Source organism: Gobio gobio (genome assembly GCF_949357685.1).
Source record: "Gobio gobio genome assembly, chromosome: 13".
NCBI classification, from domain to species: domain Eukaryota; kingdom Metazoa; phylum Chordata; class Actinopteri; order Cypriniformes; family Gobionidae; genus Gobio; species Gobio gobio.
In genome coordinates, this window is record NC_137106.1 from 24,372,082 (window position 1) to 24,394,797 (window position 22,716).

Below are 22,716 nucleotides of genomic sequence, written 5' to 3' on the forward strand. Positions count from 1 at the left end.
TACAAATTTAATCTACACTTTAGTCACGTAACAGAACAAAAAAAATAACAGAAATGAACAGTTATATTACATATTGAGTAAAAAATAAACAACATGAACATCAAAATGCAATGAACTGAACAGCAATAACAAATTTCTGTGTGTGTGTGTGTGTGTGTGTGTGTGTGTGTGTGCGCATGATCATTTTGCATTTTGGATGTTTTATGCATTGTTGGAAGTGTGCCACTTCATTTCTGTGTGCGTAGTCTTTGTTGTTTCTGTTTTTGGTGATGGTGTGACTTTTTTGGTCACACGAACATAAAAACAGATATCAATCCAATTTTTTTTTCTATTTGTAGATCTAGAGTGTTGACCACCGTACAAAGTCTCATGCCATTTGGACAAATGGAACTTTTTTATTTTTTACTTGAGCAAACGTCCTTTGGGGTCAGAAAAGACCCCGAAGACTGGAGAAGGGTTAAGGTGCCGTCACATTTACTGTTTAGTTTGTTCATTCCATTTGTAATTCATGCCACCTAGAACTTCACGTGAAGAAGGTGAAAGATTCCAACAGGCACTTTTCGCAATAGTTTCAAACTGAATTCACCGTGTTGACCAACAGAAAGCTCCCTTCTTTGAAAGTGACTTCAGTGTGAACTCTGTGCTGCATGTGTGTACATTCTCACTTGGTTAATTGAAAGATTAACTTCCATCCTGTCGAAAGATACCACCGACTCGTTCTAACTCAACCATAAACATGTAAGAATGGAATAAAACATTTTCACAACAAAATTTGAGATGTGATGCAGAGACACTAATCCAGGGCCACTTCCCTTTATGTAGTTAATAACCATAGCCATATAAAGAAATGATAAATAAAGACTTGACTCCAGATATCACTGAAGCTCATTTCCTGGCTTTTCAAAGTATTGTCATTCGTTAGAAACAGGATGTGGGCACTTTCATAGCATGGTTAAACTGCTCCACACCTGTGGTTTGCTTGTCGTGCAAACTTCTGCTTTGGTGAATTCAGTATGGTTTTGTTGGAGACCTACAACCAATCTTTGACTACGAGTTTCTACGCTACAAGTTTACAAGCTTGCCCATATTGTCTGACTGTATAAATCAGGATTCTGTTACCTTCACTCAAGTTTTTCCTCCCTGAAATATTTTCATGCTTTCACAAAATCTGCAAAGTAACCGCAGTTGCAGCAAAAGCTGTGGTATAAGATTATAATAGATAATCTTTGAAAAAATCACAATACGTTTTTTTTTTTTTTTAAACCACACAATTGAATGCCGTGAAGGTGAAAGATTCCCACAGACACGTTTCGCAAGTTGTTCACACAATTTCACAGAAAGCTGCTTCCTTTGAGTGACTTATGTGTGAGATCAGCTCTATACATAGCTACACAACTGACAATAGAGTTTTTTTGCCTGTGAAATTTCGCCCAAATGTGACCATGTCTCAATCAGTTACTTAGCTCCAGAGCTCGTGAATCAGTATATCGTGTTTACCAGCGTTTATGAATTCGGGAACTGGTTAGGACAGCAAAGGACACTGGCTCACTACACATTGGGAGACCGATGACTCTTTTTCCAGCGACGTGACAACTTCCTCATTGTACATCATTACTGGGATTTATGAACAACAGCAGAGCTGATATATTTTTTGACATTACTTGTAAAGTTATTTAAAGTACATTAAGATAAATACTTTGCTTGTTACATATGTGCAACATTTCAGCCGTAAATAAATGATAAAAGTTAGCTAGATTGTGTTCATTACCTGTGTAACGATGTATGTTTATGCTGAAATATAATCAAATAATGGTTTCTATTTTGTTGTTATCGGCCGCTATGTGTAATGGGTTGGCTCACGTGATTTAAGTTTCACGCTTCAGAACTTCCGTTAAGGGAACATAGTGAGCATCGACACAACCTGGGTTTTGCGGTGCATCGTGGGACTTTTTAGGGAGCGAACGTTTCAGTGGCCTTAAAATGGCCGACTGATCAGTGCCCTGACTACTGAGCTAGGGAGCTGATTGAGACGCACCATATGATGCACGCACACATGCTCTGCCACTAATCAGTTTCCTGATGACATCCTTCCTTATTTAAATAAAGGGGGAAAAAAAACTACCTTGTGCCAGAACAGCTGTTTGTGTCTCATATAGATCTAAAATACTGTGTGTATATGAGTTTATATGTTTATAACAAAATGCTATGGTAACACTTCAGAATAATGGTCATTAGTTAACATTAGCTAATGTATTAACTAACATGAACTAACCATGAGCAATACATTTGTTACTGTATTTGTTCATCTTTGTTAACGTTAGTTAATATAAATCCAGCTGTTCATGGTTTGTTCATGTTGTTCGTGTTTAGTATTCTAAAGTGTTACCAATGAAATATTTAATTTAAATAAATTATCACATATGTATCTGAAAGACTGTGAAAACTTGCATAACTCCATATTGTCTGGCAAAAGACTATAACTCACTGAGAGGACAGTTTTTTCGCAGCCCAACACGTCCCTCTGAGTCAATCAACTGAGAATGGCCTTCATTTGCATGTATTTACCTTGTCCCAAACTCCTGATCCCCTCTCCTGGGAGATGACTGAAATATACCCCAAATCTATTGGATGTCATGTCAATTCTCACTATACAGTATCCTATGTGTTTGGTATCGTTTGAAATGTCTCAGAATGGTACAGAAATCTCATAATCACAGAAGTATACAAGAAGTTAATAAGAGTTTTTAGAGCTTAGAGATATTCTCATGACGGTGGGTGTGGCTTTTGGAGCCATTTGGTATCTTCTTCCAATCCAGGCAAATGGGAACCTGATCCAATTAAAAATTGTATTTCCATTTGAAACCGTTTTCGGTCTGGTCTGATTTATTTAAAGCGATGCAGCAATGAGTTCGGGGCGCTTACTGTAATGAGTTCGGCCCGTAACGGAGACACTCTGCGTTGCGTAATATTCAGTCAGGTATCGATATCTTATTCTTTGCTACAGATCTATTTTGATGTTGATTATCTTTGAATTGATTATGTAATTGGCATTATACATTTACCTGACTGTTAATAAAATTGTTACATTTTGATCCTTTCTGAATTACTCTGTAATTATTAACTATCTCCAGAACGGAACGATATAATTGCAACAAAATGTTAAAACGAAATGATTAAATGTGTGACTAACTATCAAATATAAATGACCAAACAACCCATTGGCATTTTATCCTAAATTCAACAATATGATAAATGGAGTCAGATTAAAGATATATTAGTTTTAAATCCATTCTACCCAGCTGGAGATACTAAACGCGCAAGCGACCTTCACCGCAGTTCGTTACCGATCCTTGGAGCGAATCCAGCGGCCTTACATATCAAAATTTAAATATTTTTCCCAAATAGTGTTTACACTTTATTGTCTCAATGTTTGACGAATAAAATAGTTAATACATTTCAACCGTTCTTGACATATTAGCATTTTTTCAGCAGTAGCGAATTTAATTCAGTGGCTCCATGCCAATGCTGCAGAATAAATATCACTTGAATTTTGAGAAACAAAGCTAAACGAATGATGCAGCCCACAGTCCAAAAGAGAGACTCGTATAGATCCAGTGTGCAGTTTGTAAGTTTGCATTTGCACTCACTTACGGTACATTCTCACTTCATCATCTTGATGATAAATTTAACCATAAAAGGTTTCAGTTCCTCTGAACTCAACCGGTTCTGTCTTTTGTTTTTTGGTTATAATCCTACTGTATGTGTCCTTTCTCTGACTGATCGGTCCAGCTTGCTCTCATTCGAGTCTTCATGAAAACGGATCAATGGAAAGTTGAGTTGTTGCTCCATCCAGTGGGCTACTGTCAACAACTTCCAGTCCTGTAGTGTCTGACCAATCAGCTGCAGGCCAATCGGAAGACCTCGGCATGAGAGGGCTGTTGGCACTGTCACAGCAGGCAAACCTGTGGAAGAAAGAGAGTAAATACATATTAACAAGGATACATATTTATTAGGGGTGTAATGATTCATATACTACATCGATGTATCGATTTATATTCCTATGATCTAACTACATCGATCTGTGCTCGGCAAGTTGGCCTTCCGGACGAAATAAGGTCAGGTCCATAAATATTGGGACATCGACACAATTCTAATCTTTTTGGCTCTATACACCACCACAATGAATTTGAAATGAAACGACCAAGATCTGCTTTAACTGCAGACTTGTAGCTTTAATTTGAGGGTATTTACATCCAAATCAGGTGAACGGTGTAGGAATTACAACAGTTTGCATATGTGCCTCCCACTTTTTAAGGGACCAAAAGTAATGGGACAGATTAACAATCATAAATCAAACTTTCACTTTTTAATACTTGGTTGCAAATCCTTTGCAGTCAATTACAGCCTGAAGTCTGGAACGCATAGACATCACCAGACGCTGGGTTTCATCCCTGGTGATGCTCTGCCAGGCCTCTACTGCAACAGTCTTCAGTTCCTGCTTGTTCTTGGGGCATTTTCCCTTCAGTCTTGTCTTCAGCAAGTGAAATGCATGTTTAGTCGGATTCAGGTCAGGTGATTGACTTGGCCATTGCATAACATTCCACTTCTTTCCCTTAAAAAACTCTTTGGTTGCTTTCTCAGTATGCTTTGAGTCATTGTCCATCTGCACTGTGAAGCGCCGTCCAATGAATTCTGAAGCATTTGGCTGAATATGAGCAGATAATATTGCCCGAAACACTTAAGAATTCATCCTGCTGTTTTTGTCAGCAGTCACATCATCAATAAATACAAGAGAACCAGTTCCATTGGCAGCCATACATGCCCAGGCCATGACACTACCACCACCATGCTTCACTGATGAGGTGGTATGCTTTGGATCATGAGCAGTTCCTTTCCTTCTCCATACTCTTCTCTTCCCATCACTCTGGTACAAGTTGATCTTGATCTTGGTCTCATCGGTCCATAGGATGTTGTTCCAGAACTGTAAAGGCTTTTTTAGATGTTGTTTGGCAAACTCTAATCTGGCCTTCCTGTTTTTGAGGCTCACCAATGGTTTACATCTTGTGGTGAACCCTCTGTATTCACTCTGGTGAAGTCTTCTCTTGATTGTTGACTTTGACACACATACACCTACCTCCTGGAGAGTGTTCTTGATCTGGCCAACTGTTGTGAAGGGTGTTTTCTTCAACAGGGAAAGAATTCTTCGGTCATCCACCACAGTTGTTTTCCCGTGGTCTTCCGGGTCTTTTGGTGTTGCTGAGCTCACAGGTGCGTTCTTTCATTTTAAGGATGTTCCAAACAGTTGATTAGGCCACACCTAAAGTTTTTCCTATCTCTCTGATGGGTTTGTTTTGTTTTTTCAGCCTAATGATAGCTTGCATCACTGATAGTGACAGCTCTTTGGATCTCATATTGAGAGTTGACAGCAACAGTTTCCAAATGCAAATAACACACTTGAAATGAACTCTGAACCTTTTATCTGCTACTTGTAAATGGGATAATGAGGTAATAACAAACACCTGGCCACGGAACAACTGAGCAGGCAATTGTCCCATTACTTTTGGTCCCTTAAAAAATGGGAGGCACATATACAAACTACTGTAATTCCTACATCGTTCACCTGATTTGGATGTAAATACCCTCAAATTAAAGCTAAAAGTCTGCAGTTAAAGCACATCTTGTTCGTTTGATTTCAAATCCATTGTGGTGGTGTATAGAGCCAAAAAGATTAGAATTGTGTCGATGTCCCAATATTTATGGACCTGACTGTATATCGATCTAACATCGTTTTAAAAGGTAATCAATCGATTGTATCGATAATAGGAAATAAAGCATTTGATTTAAGCACGTCAGACTTTATATGGATGTTTTTTCTTAGCACTTTTAATGATAAAGGCGTTAAACGTTACTCGATTCAGTCTGCCTATCTGTGACATCATCGCCACACACCAGCAGCAGCGCTAAGAAAACAAAACATAGCATAGCGAATGGCAGAGGAGAAGCCAACCAGCGAGAAATTATCAAGCCACCAGGAGAAAGAGCTACCTGTACTTTCAACCCTTGCTAAATGTTACCTGTGCATTCCTGGCACCAGTGTGCCAGCAGAGCGAGTTTTTAGTACTGCTGGCGACATAGTGAACGCACAGAGAAGTGTTCTGCGGTCAAATCATGTTGATCAGTTAATATTTTTGAAAAAAAAAAAATTATGTAGTCATTGAAGAGTAGTTGGTTACATTTTATCTTTTGTTAAATATTGTTTGTTTATTAAACTGAGAGTAGTAGCAGGTTCAGCCAGTTTATTCAACCTGAAGAAATGTTGGTTGCACTTTATTTTTGATAATAATATTGTATTTGTATTATTTTAATGTTGAAAAACAACAGCAAAAGTAGCAGGTAAACCTACTATTAATTAAACTTTAAGAGAAGTTAGTTGCACTTTATTTTTGATATTAATATTGTAATATTTTTATGTTGGAAAACAAAAGCAGAAATAGCAGGTTAACCTACTGTTGAAATGTTGGTTGCACTTACTGTGCTTTTATTGAAAATGTATTGAATATTGAAATTGAGAGCAGAAAAGGTTAACTTCCTGTTAATTCAACCTAAACTGTTGGTTGCACTTTATTCAAATAAAATGTGAATGCATTTTCCATTAATTGTTGTTTACTTGTTTGTTTATATCCATAATTAATTGATACCTGATTCCCTTACAAGAAACAACAGGAATCTAGGAAACTTCACCTGCACTGACCAGTATCCAGATATTTCACACAATTTTTGGCTAAAAAGTTACTGAATCGATTTCAAGTCACTGAATCGTTTCGGATCGTATCGTTCTAAATGAACCAATATCGTCCTTGAATCGTATCGACTTGGCTTAGAAAAACATCAAAAGATGATGGGTGGACTTTTGTTTTGTTGATTCATTGATCCATCAAAATCAGCTGTGAGTTTGTTTATACTGCTTCAGGAGACAACCCTGATGTACTTCAGAGGTCATGTAGCTGGAGTTCACATGCCCTTCATGATTGTTGTGATCCCGCCAAACACCCTGATTCACCTCAAAACAGGTGATACACAAACAAAGCACATCTGTACAGATAAAGCCAGATTAGGGCTGGGCCGATAAACGATATCATATCGAATCGCGATAAAATTTATGTCGATAACGATGATAAGCTCTGGACATTTTTACTCGATATAGATTACACCCAATCACACAGCAGAAATAAACGCGACAACAGCCAGTCAGCGTGCAGCTTTTAATGTGCACATCAAAAGTAACGTTACACCCTATACTGGCAACGAAAACTCGACACGGGATGGAAAAAATGAGTGAAAGCGGCGACGAACGTTCAATCAAAAGTGAAACTAACCTTGAGTTATCATCCAAAGACGACGAATTTGTTGATAAAAGGTAGCACGAAAAGGCAGCGCAGCGCTAGCTCACTAGAAGAGATCCGTTTACTCTGATCGGTCACGCGAACACTAAACAGCGCTGTGAGATCCTGTGAGAAGCGCGTGCATTCAACGAAAAACACAAATGTCTCGGTGATTTAAACAATTTTAAAGCCAGACAAAACAGCGCTGACATACAGCAGAAACACTGTGTGCAATGATACAGTCAGAAGGCTTTTCGATCTTATCCATAATTTACCATGATTAACTGTAGTAACACTAACTGCACCACATGGTACTGTGGCAGAAATGTGGGATATTCATATAGAATTGCATTATATTATTAATGTAGACATGTATTAAAGGAGTAATGGAATATTATTACTGTATTACCCAGTAGGGTAATTTAGCCATATAATTTGTGCATTTATAGGCTACTAAATGTTTTTATGCAACAATTTTTCACACAAATACCATGGAAACCATATAGCCTAGATACATTTTACCATGGCAGTGCAGAGCTATATGCATGTTTTTAACTGTGGTTATCATGATCTAAATCTATGATATTATGTAAGACCAATGGATAATTTAAATAAAACTCAGTCATACCATATAAAAATGAGGTTGTTACAATTTTTACAGATATCCGTGTTTTTGTTGATGAACATAAATTTACATCTGCATCCTCCTAACTCAAGCTACTACTACTGTCAACTCCCTGTCAAATGTGCATTTCTAAGACAAAACATGTAATATTTTTAATACTGCAGCTGAAGATATATGCCAAAATCAGGCGACACAAACCTGTTTCATGACTAGAAACAATATCAACCGTTAGCACATGCAGAAATGTACTCGGTTACTTAACGTAACCTCGGTTCCCTGAGATAAGGGAAGGAGTACTGCGTCTTAAGATGCTGTTTGTGTAGGTTCTCCTACTCTCGAATATACTGAAGTAATTGTAAAATCACGCAGTGCTACTGCCCAGTCAAAACAGTGTCGAAACATCTCGCACGCTATTGGCTGGCCAGCGGGAACTGCATGAACCAATGGCAGAACAGCGTAATCTGAGCGAACCAATGGGCACAAAGCCCGCGAAGCTGAGCGCAAGAGCCCGCGAAAGGGGCATATAAAATACGCTGTAACTGTCAAAAACGTCAGGTTAAATCGACTGAAGCGACGATCACCCGAGTCAGCGCCATAGCAAGGCCGTCTACGCAGTACTCCTTCCCTTATCTCAGGGAACCAAGGTTACGTTAAGTAACAGAGTAACGTTCCCTTTCGAACGGTCAGTTCGTACTGCGTCTTAAGATGCTGTATGGGAACCTGTAAAATCCCGCCATGCTATGATAAGCGCAGTGACATGTACTCCCTCAAGTTTGAACACTTATTAGAACGGGCTCAAGACTAGAGTTACTGACACATCATTTATAATTATATAATATATATGTACACACGTCTTATACTACTGGGCTCATAGAGGCCGGTAACTATAAGGAATGTGTAAGCATTGAAGCATATGAAGGCCCCAATGCCAATTTATGACGGGGACGGGCTTACAAGGCCGTCTAATATTCGTTAGGCCGTCTTAGTATTTTGATACAGCGAGGACTTGTGCCTGCAGTGCAGGGACATCCAGACTGAAGAATCTGGTTAAAGTAGATGGTGAGGACCAACCTGCCGATCTACAAATGTCACCCATAGAACTCCACTAGACCACGCCCAAGAGGAGGCCATGCCTCTGGTGGAGTGAGCTTTGACACCTATGGGGCATTGGAGGCCCATAGTGTCATATGCTAACGCTATAGCGTCCACTAGCCATCTGGCTAGGTTTTGTTTGGTGACCGGAAGTCCCTTAGTTCGGTCACCAAAACTTACAAAGAGCTGCTCCGACTGTCTAAAGTGGGAGGACCGCTCAATATATGCTCTAAGCGACCTAACAGGGCATAGCAGGTGTAACTGTCTCTCATCCTCCGAAGTGGGGAGGGCAGAGAGAGTGATTACCTGTGCTTTGAACGGTGTTGAAAACACTTAGGTACATAACCATGCCCTGATTTGAGGATGACTTTAGAATCGCCTGGGCCAATTCTAAACATGACGCGTTCACAGATAACGCTTGAATGTCACCGACACGCTTAACAGATGCCAGTGCTAATAGCAGGGCAGTTTTCAGCGAAAGTGGCTTTAATTCAGCCGTCTGCAACGGCTCGAAGGGAGGTCTTTTTAGTGCTCTTAGGACCAATGAAGGTCCAAGGATGGCACCGTAGGAGGGAGAAGGGGGTTAAGCCTCCTGGCTCCTTTTAAGAATTTTATGACCATGTCGTGTCTGCCTACTGATTGGCCAGCTATAGGCGTATGAGATGCGGCGATAGCTGCCGTGTAGACTTTGAGTGTGGATGGAGTGTGTCCTGCATCCAACATCTCTTATAGAAAAACAAGAATTTGTGATATCTCGCATGACACTGGGTTATAGTTCCTGACTGAACACCAGTCAGAGAACACTGACCATTTAGGGCATAGAGACGTCTAGTAGACAGAGCTCTAGCTTCACTGATGGTGCTCAAGACACTCACTGGGAGGTTCTCGAGCCCCCCTCGAGTGGCCAAACATGTAACGCCCATAATTTTGGGGTGGGGGTGCCGGATTGTTCCGTTCGCCTCAGAAAGGAGATCTTTTCTAAGGGTAACTGGCCATGGGGCTGCTGATAGTAACTGAATCAACTCGGGAAACCTGATGTGGGTTCGCCAAAGTGGAGCCACTAGCAGGACTGTGTGCTCGCATTCCCTGATTCTTTTTAATATCTGGGGAATGAGCAGTACTGGTGGAAAAGCATAAAGTATGCAGCTGGGCCATTCGTGGGCCAGCGCATCCTTGCTCTTTGAAAAATAGATTGGGCAATGACAGTTGTCTTCGGAGGCGAAGAGGTCGACCTCTGCCCTCCCAAAAACACTCCATATCATTTGAACCATTTAGGAATGGAGGGCCCATTCCCCCGGGAAAACGAGGCCCCTGGAGAGCATGTCTGCTCCCTGGTTCAGTCTGCCTGGCATATGCACTGCTTTTAATGAATGTAATTTGCCTTTTGCCCATAGGAGGAGATGTCTGACCTGTTGGTTGAGCCATCTTGACCTGAGCCCGCCTTGGCGGTTTATGTAGGAGACCACAGTCGTGTTGTCCGTGCGGACTAGAACATGGTGACCTGAGAGACGTGGTAAAAAAAGTCTCGAGGGCTAGCACTACTGCCAGCATTTCTAGGCAGTTTATGTGCAACCGTGACTCCGTGCTCGACCATGAGCCGAAGGCCAGTTCGCCCTCGTACAGAGCACCCAAACTGAGTTGGAGGCGTCCGTGGTGACCACCATCCATCTGGAAACTGTTTCCAAGTGACCACGGGGCCAGGGCTTTGACACAGCCGCTGCCCACTTTGATCCAAAGCTGGCCTGAATGCCATGCTTGGGAAGGAACCCGTGATTTCAGCCAGTACTGCAGGGGGCGCATGTGCATCATACCCAGCGGAAGTACTGGAGAAGCTTTTGCCATTAGGCCTAGCGTTCTCTGAAATTTTTTAGGGGTGTGTTGGTTCCCATTTTGAATGAACATGCAAGCTGCTGTGTAGTCAGAGCGCGTTCGTCCAATAGCCACGCCCTCATTTGGGCGGAGTCTAAAATCGTTCCCAGGAAGGAGGTTCTCTGCCTGGGAAGCAATGAGCTCTTGGCTGTATTTATTCTGAGACCCAGGCATTCCGGATGGCTGAGTAGCATAGATTTGTGAGATTTTATTTCTTCCTCTGACTAGGCCAGTATGAGCCAGTCGTCGAGGTAGTTCAGAATGCGCATTCCCTGCTTGTCTTAAGGGGGAGAGAGCTTCCACTTCGTGAAAGTGCGGGGGGGCCAGGGACAGGCCAAATGGCAGGACTGTGTACTGATAAGCCTTCCTGTCGAACGCGAATCTCAAAAACGCTCTGTGACGTGGGATAATTTGGATATGAGAGAAAGCATCTTTCAGATCCAATGAGAAAAAACAGTCGATCGGGTAGATTTGCACGATGATCTGTCAGTGTGTGTGGCGTGCGTGCTTCATAACAGGCTCGTTTACTACACTGTTGAACCTCTCCAGTCGCCTGAATAGGGGACTGAGAGAAGTGGTGGAGGGCTTGGCCGCCATTCACTAAATTGGGACTCACTGAGAAACCTGTGAGAGCGGGGCTCGAACCGGCAACCCAGTGTGCGAAGTACACCGTTACAGCAGAGGGCGCGGCTATGACGCAAGACGTGCTCTCGAAGGTGTTTTCAGTGTGTGTGGCGTGCGTGTTTCATAGCAGGTTCGTTTACTACACTGTTGAACCTCTCCAGTGCCTGAATAGGGGACTGAGAGAAGTGATAGCGTGAAAAGGCGCAGGGCTTGGCCGCCATTCACGACGCCATTATGCCCTAGACAGCGAGGCAGCAATGACGTAAGTCGCGCTCTCGATATTGAGCGCACGCTGGGAGAGAGAGGGGGCGCACGCGCTGCCGCTGTAGGAAGCGCGAGCTGCAGTGACAACTGTCTGTAACGTAAGCCGCTCTCAATATCTCCAGCAGTCTGAGAGAAAGTAATGCGGGAAGCTCCGGCATTAGTTCGCTCGTCCACTCTGGCATTCTCTGTCCGCGGCGCTTCTTAGCGCGGCCTAGAGAGAGAAAAAGGAAGAGCGAGACGTTGGTAATCGTGCAGATTCGTCTTCCTCATTGCCGCCGAATGAGACCAGGCCCTCGGCGTCGAGCGGAGGGAGCAGGTCCAATCGAGAGAACGTCACAGGGGAAACGTCTCTCTAAGGTGAAGACGAGTCACGCGGGCACTGGGCCGACGTGAACTCGCTAGCCTCGGTATACTCAGCCCTCTGGCTGTGCCGTTCTTTCCCGCCGAGGCTCGGGCGGAAAGGGGAACGGGAAAGCGCGAGGGCCGGGGTCGCGCTCTGAAAAGAACGCTATCCGCGAACGGAGGGAGGAAATGGGCATACCCTCGCAGTGAGAGCAGCCGGACCCGGTGAGAGCAGCGTCCGCGTGGGCCTTGCCCAGACAGACCACGCACCCGTCGTGGTTATCCTCCTAGTGCAGGTAAGTACTGCACACAAGTGATATGTTTTTCTCAGTATTGTACAGAAAGGATACACCGTAGTGTTTCACTAAAGAGCGCAGGGGAAAGGCGTAACAGCTCGCGGGATCGCTGGCGATTTGAGCGCGCTGAAATACAGCAGGCCGCTGACTCTCGCAGGACGTCCGGGCTGGCTAGCTCGCTATTCCGCTGCAGGCTCGTCAATTCACGGTGAAGGTGGTGTAGTTCGAGTTTATCGGCGAGGACCGTAGATCGTCTCTGAAGGAGATTAATCTGACGTTTTTGACAGTTACAGCGTATTTTATATTCCCCTTTCGTGGGCTCTTGCGCTCAGCTTCGCGGGCTTTGTGCCCATTGGTTCGCTCAGATTACGCTGTTCTGCCATAGGTTCATGCAGTTCCCACTGGCCAGCCAATAGCGTGCGAGATGTCTCGACACTGTTTTGACTGGGCAGTAGCACTGCGTGATTTTACAATTACTTCAGTATATTCGAGAGTAGGAGAACCTACCCATACAGCGTCTTAAGACGCAGTACAAACTGACCGTTCGAAAGGGAACTAAGACATTTTTTTTCTATTAAGAAATTTATTTAAAGGGTTAGTTCACCCAAAAATGAAAATTCTGTCATTAATTACTCACCCTCACGTCGTTCGAGACCCGTAAGACCTCCGTTCATATTCGGAACACAAATGAAGATATTTTTGTTGAAAGCTGATGGCTGAGAAAGGCCTCCATTGGCATTCAGTACACTTATACTCCCAAGACGGATAAAAGGCACTCAAAACATCGTTACAAAGTCCATCTCACCACAGTGACTCTACAATAATCTTACGATGCGACGACAATAGTTTTTGTGTGCAAAAAAAATCAAAATAACACCTTTTTCCAACTTGTTACTACCTTCCGTGTGTGTCTCCACGACGCATGCGCGAGAATATGACGCAGATCCGGCGTTCGGACAGATGACCCAGAAGTGATTTGTTTACAATCAGAGGAAGACGCGCGTATCTCAGCTGTTGGATTCTACATTGATCGTGCTTTAGGTCTCGGCATAGTGCTCAAAATGGGGTTAAAGTGTGCATTTCATGGAATCCCGAGCCCCGGCGCTACGTCATATTCTCGCGCATGCGTCGTGGAGGCACACGCGGAAGGCAATAACAAGCTGGATAAAGGTGTTATTTTGATTTTTTTTTGCGCACAAAAACTATTGTCGTCGCATCGTAAGATTATTGTAGAGTCACTGTGGTGAGATGGACTTTGTAATGACATTTTAAGTGCCTTTTATCGGTCTTGGGAGTATAAGTGTACTGAATGCCAATGGAGGCCTAACTGAAGCCTTTCTCAGCCATCAGCTTTCAACAAAAATATCTTCATTTGTGTTCCGAATATGAACGGAGGTCTTACGGGTGTCGAACGACATAAGGGTGAGTAATTAATGACAGAATTTTCATTTTTGGGTGAACTAACCCTTTAAGGAAAAATGACTGGAAAAGTTCAAAACTGTGAAGTGTTTGGCATATTCTGACTATAAAGATTAGTTTAAAACCACAAGTAACAGTCTGGTTTCTACAACTTTCACTTAAGAGCAAAAATCTGCCTTTAAATTTGAAAGAAAGAAATATTTAAAATTTATCGTGATAATTATCAATATCGACTGATATGAAAAGATTTTATCGAGATACATTTTTTGGCCATATCGCCCAGCCCTAAGCCAGATGTGGAGATATTATACATCATATCCACTTCCTGTACATACCTGCCATGTTGACAGGCTGGGTGAAGACATCCTCCTGAGAACTGCGTGTTCGGTTGTCTTCCTGTATGAAGTCAGAGTAGCGGGTTGCATCGCTCAGCGTTGTGGGTGTGAGGAGAACGTCTATGCCAGAGCGGAACACTTTTTTAAAATCTTCAGCGATAAGACGGCGCATTTGTTGAGCCTTCAAAAAGTAACGCTCATAGTTCCTGAGAAGACAGGGAGTGAAATATGAAGATTTGAAACACTGATATCTATAACCACTCTATGAGAGCAAACCAAGGCAAAGCTGCATTAAAACACACTACAGTACAGTAGGGTTGGATTGATACCAATTTTTTTTTTTTTTTATCAAATCGTAGATATTGTACAATGGGAAAATTTTGGAGGCGCTACTTCGTTTTTTTTGTTCTAGTATACAGTGCCAAACTACAATATTCTGCATATTAAAAATCTCTGTATAAGTGACTGACATGTGCAAGGCGTGTGTTAATAAGAATAACTTCTGCAGTTAGCCAAAACTCAAATTGAGAATGATTAATGTACACTACTGTCCAATAGTTTTGAGTCTGAAAGATTTTTTAAATATTTTGAAAGAAGTCTCTTAAGCTCACCAAGACTGCATTTAATTGACCAAAATACAGTAAAAACTAGTTTTGTGTTCCCCCAAGAAACTTTGCGTTTGCTAGAATTAAAAGTGTTTAATTCCTCTGAGAAACTGTGTTCGCTCTCAAAGAATTCAAACCTTTTGCAAGTGAATGCAAAGTTTCTTGGGGGAAAAACATTTTGCAAGAGCATTGACACTTTTTCCTCCCATCTCATATTTTTTTTCCATCACCATGTCCCTTTAAGCGATCTTTAAAAAAAACAAAAAAACGTAATATTGTGAAATTATTTTACAATTGAAAAGAACTTCAGTTTTAATATATTTTTTAATGCACTTTATTCCGGTGACGTCAACGCTGAATTTTCATCAGCCATTACTCCAGTCTTCAGTCTCGCATGATCCTAAATGTATTTAAATCATTCTAATATGTTGATTGGTGCTTAAGAAACATTTCTTCTAATTATCATGCTGCTTAATATTTTTGTGAAAACCGTGATACATTTTCATTTCAAGAAACTTTAAGTAAATATAATTATTTCAAATGGAAATCTTTTGTATGAATATAAAATTATTTACTGTCATTTTTGATCAGTTGCTAAATAAAATGATTAATGATCTTACGGACCGCAAACTTTTAAACATCTGTCGAACTATAATATGTTAGTACCGGTGCAGTAGTAGAAAGGAAGCAAGTGAGCAAGTGGAAGTTACTTACAACAGTTTACCAAGATTTGACATCTTTAAATAGAGTGTGCGTGAGAGGGGCTATAAAAACTATGAAAAAAATAAAATTGTTCAACGGATCTGAGACAATTGTGGTTCTCTCACGATTTCAGTAGGAAGTAGTTCCCTGAGAGGATTCTTCTGCGGACCACATTGTTGAAGCCTTCATGTCGTGTGGTGGCGTACATGGCATCTGTGGAGCTGTCAACTGCACTGCGATGGCCTGAGGAGAAAAGAAGAACATTTTTGATGGAGATGTTAAAATTTAAATGTTGTAATTGTAGCTTTACAAATAACACCTAGATTTTAACCCCATCGTGTAGATCTAATTGTTATGTGATGGTTTTGGAAATGTTTTTGTTGCTTTAAATACCGTATTCAAGCCCATCGAAACGTGCCATGTTTGACGCAACCTCACAGCAACATAGGACATGGTAACAGACGATGGAGTGTTGCGTGTGTGGAAGAGATACTTCTTGTACCCTCGCCCCTGCCTGCTCAAACATGGCTGCGACTCGACTCCACTGGGCCAGAGCGTCCTTAGACAGGCCCGGAGCATGATATTCCTAACATCATAGAAACTCCATTACAATATCATACAAACATACCTAATTCTTACAATCAAATTTAGCGGCCATATTTCAACCCAAAAATTAGAAGGAAAAAAAATTAAGACCCTTTTTTTTGTTGCATTGTGACAGTATTATGACAGTTACTGTAATTAGAAAAAAAATGCAGTAAAATCCATTTCATTACTGTATTACAGTAATCCCACCTGGACACAATGATGCTTTTATTTAAAGCAGCATAAATGAAATGATTCTGAAACGAATCGATGGGTTTTTATAAGATAAATATCCATATTTAACACGTTAAAAAGCTCAGACCGCTTTCCGTATTCAACTTACGAAAATAGCGTAACTGGTGCGATGATGACGTCAGACGTAGCGTAAGCATTTTGTACTGCAAGAGGCTTAAAGGGTTAGTTCACCCAAAAATGAAAATTCTGTCATTAATTACTCACCCTCATGTCGTTGGACACCCGTAAGACCTCCGTTCATATTCGGAACACAAATGAAGATATTTTAGTTGAAAGCTGATGGCTGAGAAAGGCTTCACACAGGCCTCCATTGGCATTCAGTACATTGACACTTCCAAGATCCATGAAAGGCACTTAAAACGTCGTTACAAAGTCTATCTCACCACAGTGGCTCTACAATAATCATACAATGCGACGACAATAGTTTTTGTGCGCAAAAAAAAATCAAAATAACACCTTTATCCAACTTGTTCTCGACTTCCGTGTGCGCCTCCACGACGCATGCGCGAGAATATGACGCAGATCCGGCGTTCGGACATATGACCCAGAAGCGATTTGTTTACGAGCAGAGGAAGACGCGCGTGTCTAAGCTGTTGGATTCTACATTGATCGTGCTTTAGGTCTCGGCGTAGTGCTCAAAATGGAGCTTAAGTGTGTATTTCCTCGATTTCCGAACACCGGCGCTACGTCATATTCTCGCGCATGCGTCGTGGAGGCGCACACGGAAGACAAAAACAAGTTGGATAAAGGTGTTATTTTGATTTTTTTTTGCGCACAAAAACTATTGTCGTCGCATTGTATGATTATTGTAGAGCCACTGTGGTGAGATAGACTTTGTAACGACGTTTTAAGTGCCTTTCATGGATCTTGGAAGTGTCAATGTACTGAATGCCAATGGAGGCCTGTGTGAAGCCTTTCTCAGCCATCAGCTTTCAACTAAAATATCTTCATTTGTGTTCCGAATATGAACGGAGGTCTTACGGGTGTCCAACGACATGAGGGTGAGTAATTAATGACAGAATTTTCATTTTTGGGTGAACTAACCCTTTAACATTTCTTCTTAAGTTCAACGCGGAAGGCGGTCCGCCAGAAGCTATATTTATTTTATAAAGTTTTAAATATGGATATTTTTCTTACTCTTACACAAACCCATCGATTCGCTTCAGAAAGCCTTTATTAACAACCCAGAGCCGTGTGGTGTACTTTTATAATGGATGGATGCACTTTTTTGGGCTGCCATTGTAATAATTAGATTAGCCAGGACATGTTTTAATAAAACTGATTGATTTGTCTGAAAAAAAAAAAAAAGTCAAATACACCTAGGATGGCTTGATGGTGAGTAAATCATGGGGTAATTTTCATTTTTGGGTGAACTTTCCCTTTAACCACACTGAGCTGCTGTCACCCAGTGGATGGTCTGAAGGCAACTTTACCTTCGGTATGCCAACACATATGTCTCTAATGTCAAAGTGCTCAGGAAGGCTAGGTGGGGTGCCGGGTGCCTGGATAGTTGTTGAGTCTCTCTCATCTTGGCCCTGCAGAATCCCTGAAAAATAAAACCACCATAAAACAAAGTACAAACGTAAATCAGTGACTCTGATAGGTTAATGAACGAAAGCTCTCCTACTCAAGACACTGGCAGCATCATGGACACTCCTGGTCATGATTCCCGGCACGTCCATTGAGTTGACCAAAGGGATGAGTCCATGACGAGAGAGTAGGCCGTAAGTGGGTTTCAGAGCCACGACCCCACAGAGAGAACCAGGGTTTCGTGTAGAGCCTCCTGTATCAGATCCCAAGGATCTAAGAGAAAACCCCCCACCATAGAACAGATCAGATATGTATACACATTGTATATGAAGCCTCATGTAATAAAGTGTTTTTGGTACATATACATAACTCACTCCGTGCACAAGAACATCTCTTACCTAATTAACTAAATACAGAGGACTAAATTGCTAAATAAATACATGCTTGTATTGAAGGGAAAGTCCAGGTGTATTTTTTGACTGGTGACTGCTTTAGCTTGCAGAATCATATGAAGAATTATGACTCACAGGAAGCTGCTGAGAGAAGCCACTGCCGCTGCACTGCCTCCTGAACTTCCTCCTGTGACTGCCCAATCAGAATCTGGATCTTCTTTGCTCTGCTCACGGTATTGGGTTGCATAGCTCCATGGGTTACGAACTGGACCGAACACTCCATCTGTGCTGCCAGCTCTTAAGTGAGAGAGTCAGAGGAAATGCTCAAACTTGCAGACACGATCTATTCAATCGAAATAGATACAGTAAACAGGTTTTATAAACTATTTTCTTGCTCACCAAGACTCCATTTATTTGCTCAAAAATACAGAAAATAGTAAAAACAGTAATATTGTGTAATATTATTACATTTTAAATAACAATTTTTATTTTTTATTTGATTTATTCCGGTGACGTCAAAGCTGAATTTTCAGCATTATTACGCCAGTCTTCAGTGTCACATGATCCTTCAGTAATCATTTCAATGTTAATTTGGAGCTCTTGTGTTTTCAATGTTGAAAACAGTTGTGCGGTTTAATATTTTTGTGTAAACATACATTTTTTTCAGGATTCTTTGATAAATAGAAACTTCAGAATTTATTTGAAAACATTACAAATGTCTTTTACTTTGATCAACTATGTACAGTATCAGTAGCATTAATAAAGAGATCTCACCCCATTGCAAACTCATCTAAATTAGTTTTTCCGACAAGAACTGCTCCTTGATCCAGCAGCTTCTGCACAACTGTAGCATTGAATGGAGGAACGTAACCTACAAATCCAAACAGACTTAATGTAAACTGCTCACAAATCATCCGTGACACAGTGAAGGTTTTTATGCTTCAATCTTGTGTTAACTTATTTTGACTGACCTTTAAGCATGTTTGAAGCACAGGTGGTCTCGATGTTCTCCGTGCAGAAGTTGTCTTTCACAGAGAAGGGAATGCCGTCCAGAGGACCAAGAGGTTTACCTAACAAAAAAAATACACAGAGCACATGGAAATTATTATTCAGCCATGAATTACCGGTAAATATACATTTTATGTGATGCACACATACCTGTGCGGAACCTGTTGTCTGCTCTCTGTGCTTGTTCCATGGCTGTCTCTTCTGTAATGGTGATATAAGCATTCAGGTAACGTGTCCTTTGTATTTGGTTGATGCATTTTCTGCAGAGCTCTGTGGCAGACACCTTTCCATCCCTCAGTGCCTGGGACACCTGTAGTAGGCAAGAAATGGGGCTAAGACATTTAGAGTGTTTTGACATTTTAGTAGTTATATAATATATGCCATGTATCTGGATATTAAGCTCAAATTAAAAATCTCATTACACCCAGACTGTTTTATTGGCTGTTTTTAAACGGTTGTATAACATTACGAAACAGTGCCAATAAAAACAGCCCGGTGAATACTCATAAAGTTTAATTCTTGGTTACAAGTAACGTTAAGAGGTATAAATTAATTTAAGGTTAAAGTAAGCACAGACCTCTCTAATGGACAGGCCGAGCATCGCTGCTACCGGACGAAACGCCGCACTGGAGGCTGACATGACACTTTCTGTTGACCTCGCTGACGTTCCATCATTTCTGCTCTCTGATTGGTCGATTGAAACGCACTGTGGCTTGTGATTGGTTCAGTACGTCGTGTGAAAGTTCACCGGATTGTTTTGACTTTGCAGGGCATGAGATGCGCTTTCGCTGAACTTGTGAGTGTGTTATCAAGCAACTGTAGGTTTTTATTTATAATCGATGAAGGGCTTATGAGACTATAAGAGATATCCTCAGGAGGAGAACCCTGGAATCTTTGTATGATTGATCAATCATGTTCATGTGTAGACGTTGGTTGCTGTGCTCGCTGAGGGGTCAGTATAGGAGCTTCAGTTTCTCAGCCTCCCGCAGGACTGTGATGCCCGCATGGGTCATCGACAAATACGGGAAAAACGAGGTGTTGCGGTTCACCAAGAACGCGGCTGTTCCGATCATCCACTATCCTAATGAAGTGATCGTGAAGGTGCACGCTGCGGGTATTAACCCCATCGACATCAGTATGAGGGGTATGTGATGGTCACATCACTGATATCATTGTGTTTGTATCATATATTATTTATATCGTGTAGAATGATTGTAGGCATCTTACATGGTTCAGATAAGTTGGGCACTTTCATATGGCATATGTGAGTGAGGGAAGAAAATGTTGGAACCATGTCATGCAATATCACAATTGTGAAGAATTGCATAGTCATTGTGAGCTGTCATTAGTGGTGCTTGCTAAATATCACCATGTTATAGAATTTTAGAATTATTTTGTATTCTATATTTTGAATTATTTATATATTTGTAATGTGAACTTTTAGTAACTGTGCTTTTATCTAGTCTTTATATTTTATTTTAGCTTTATTTGAAATAACAAAACATTTTCTAAAAGATTTAGTTTTAGTTAACTTTAACAACACTGTTTATTCAAATTTCAAAATCAACCACTGGTTACAGTATTTCAAAATCAACCCCAACACTGTGATCAGGACATCTTGTAGCAGTTTGTATTCCCAAAAAAGCTTATAGACCCTTTTCATATTTCTGGCTTTCTCAGAGCGGAAGTCGTCATAGTTGGGTTAAATATTATAACTGTGAATGAGAGAATACATTAAATATTTTTTTTTGCCCATTTGCTCAAATAGCAAAAGAAAAACGCCACAATAGTGATTTCACAAATCTTTCAAAAAGAGGGAAAAAATAGAGTGAGATTGATAACGGCAGTCAAAAGTACATTTTTACCATCACTCCCATAGACGCTGTATTAGAAACACCCTCACAGCAGCGTTAACTTGTTTTTTGTAATTTTATGCAAAAATAATAAAATACAAAGAATTAGTGTTATAAATGCACATATAATTTTTTTAATAAATTTCAAAGTCATCAAAGTCTGTGAAAAGGGTCTATTATGTAAAATTAATATGCATGCAGTTGTCTATATGATAATATTCCTGAAAGCTCTTCAGAAATGGTAAAAATTTTGATGCACAGATTTTCGAAACAGTAAGATGAAGTGTTTCTAGGTCATGGGCAAGGATTTTAGAAGGTATAGTTATTGAAACATTTATTTCTCAAACATTAAGTATCTTTACAACTTATCTATATCAGTGGCTTTTACGCAACTGCCTAGTAAATTCATCCTCACATTTACACCATTTGCCTATATGCAAAGTCATGTAAGAAAATACCACTTTATTATGTTATTGTGAAAGGATGAGTCACAAGGCATGTTGGGACTGGCCTAACTTGGTCTTTAATGCCATAAATGAAAAACATGTATTTCATTTTAAAATGTTCAATAAATCCATTTAAATATTTTCTTAATAAACTACTTAATAAAGTCTTTCTTTCATGTTTCCTATAGGTGGTTATGGAGCAGCTACTATGGCCATGAAACGTGACCCACTGAACATAAACCAGGCAGGCAATGAGTTTCCTCTAATCCTGGGGCGTGATGTATCCGGAGAGATCATGGAATGTGGACTGGATGTGAACTACTTTAAACCAGGAGATCAGGTGCTCTATTCTGTTGTTATTATATATATATATATCATAACTGTGTATACACCGATCAGGCAAAACATTATGACCTAATATCGTGTTGGTCCCCCTTTTGCTGCCAAAACAGCCCTGACCCGTCGAGGCCACTAGATCTCTGAAGGTGTGCTGTGGTATCTGGCACCAAGATGTTAGCAGCAGATCCTTTAAGTCCTGTAAATTGCGAGGTGGGGCCTTGGATCGGACTTGTTTGTTCAGCACATCCCACAGATGCTCGATTGGATTGAGAGCTGGGAAATTTGGAGGCCAAGTCAACACCTAAAACTCATTGTGCTCCTTAAACCATTCCTGAACCATTTTTGCTTTGTGGCAGGGCGCATTATCCTTCTGAATGAGGCCACAGCCACCAGGAAATACCGTTTCCATGAGAGGGTGTACATGGTCTGCAAAGCTTAGGTAGGTGGTACGTGTCAAAGTAACATTCACATGGGTGGCAGGACCCAAGGTTTCTCAGCAGAACATTACCCAAAGCATCACCTGCCTCCGCCAGCTTGCCTTCTTCCCATAGCGAATCCTGGTGCCATGTGTTCCCCAGGTAAGCGACACACACGCTCCCGGGCATCCACTGGATGTAAAATAATATGTGATTCATCAGACCAGGCCACCTTCTTCCATTGCTCCGTGGTTCGGTTCTGATGCTTACGTGCCCTTGAGCAACAGTAGCTTGTCTGTTTGATCGGACCACACGGGCCAGCTTGCACTCGCCACAT

At 41.2% G+C, this 22,716-nt stretch overlaps 2 protein-coding genes across 3 annotated transcripts in view; one reads left to right on the plus strand and one right to left on the minus strand.

The window, feature by feature from the left end:
• On the minus strand, nucleotides 1-20,089 carry qrsl1 (glutaminyl-tRNA amidotransferase subunit QRSL1). The gene is made up of 11 exons (XM_079833631.1): nucleotides 19,903-20,089; nucleotides 19,476-19,635; nucleotides 19,289-19,387; nucleotides 19,092-19,188; nucleotides 18,453-18,614; nucleotides 18,023-18,198; nucleotides 17,829-17,941; nucleotides 15,949-16,141; nucleotides 15,681-15,798; nucleotides 14,249-14,454; nucleotides 1-3,962 (listed from the first exon to the last, which is right to left on the minus strand). The coding sequence occupies exons 1-11, from the start codon at nucleotides 19,963-19,965 to the stop codon at nucleotides 3,745-3,747; spliced, it is 1,605 nt and encodes a 534-aa protein (XP_079689757.1). The 5' UTR covers nucleotides 19,966-20,089; the 3' UTR covers nucleotides 1-3,744.
• Nucleotides 20,047-22,716, plus strand: part of rtn4ip1 (reticulon 4 interacting protein 1) — an 18,023-nt gene continuing 15,353 nt past the window's right edge. Inside the window, exons 1-3 of one of the 2 annotated variants that reach the window (XM_079833633.1) lie at nucleotides 20,051-20,121; nucleotides 20,252-20,469; nucleotides 21,813-21,964. In XM_079833633.1, coding sequence (XP_079689759.1) covers nucleotides 20,322-20,469; nucleotides 21,813-21,964 — 300 coding nt within the window. In that variant the 5' untranslated portion in view covers nucleotides 20,051-20,121; nucleotides 20,252-20,321. Of the gene's footprint in view, nucleotides 20,470-21,812; nucleotides 21,965-22,716 lie in introns of both variants that reach the window. The other variant, XM_079833632.1, reaches the window with a different exon arrangement.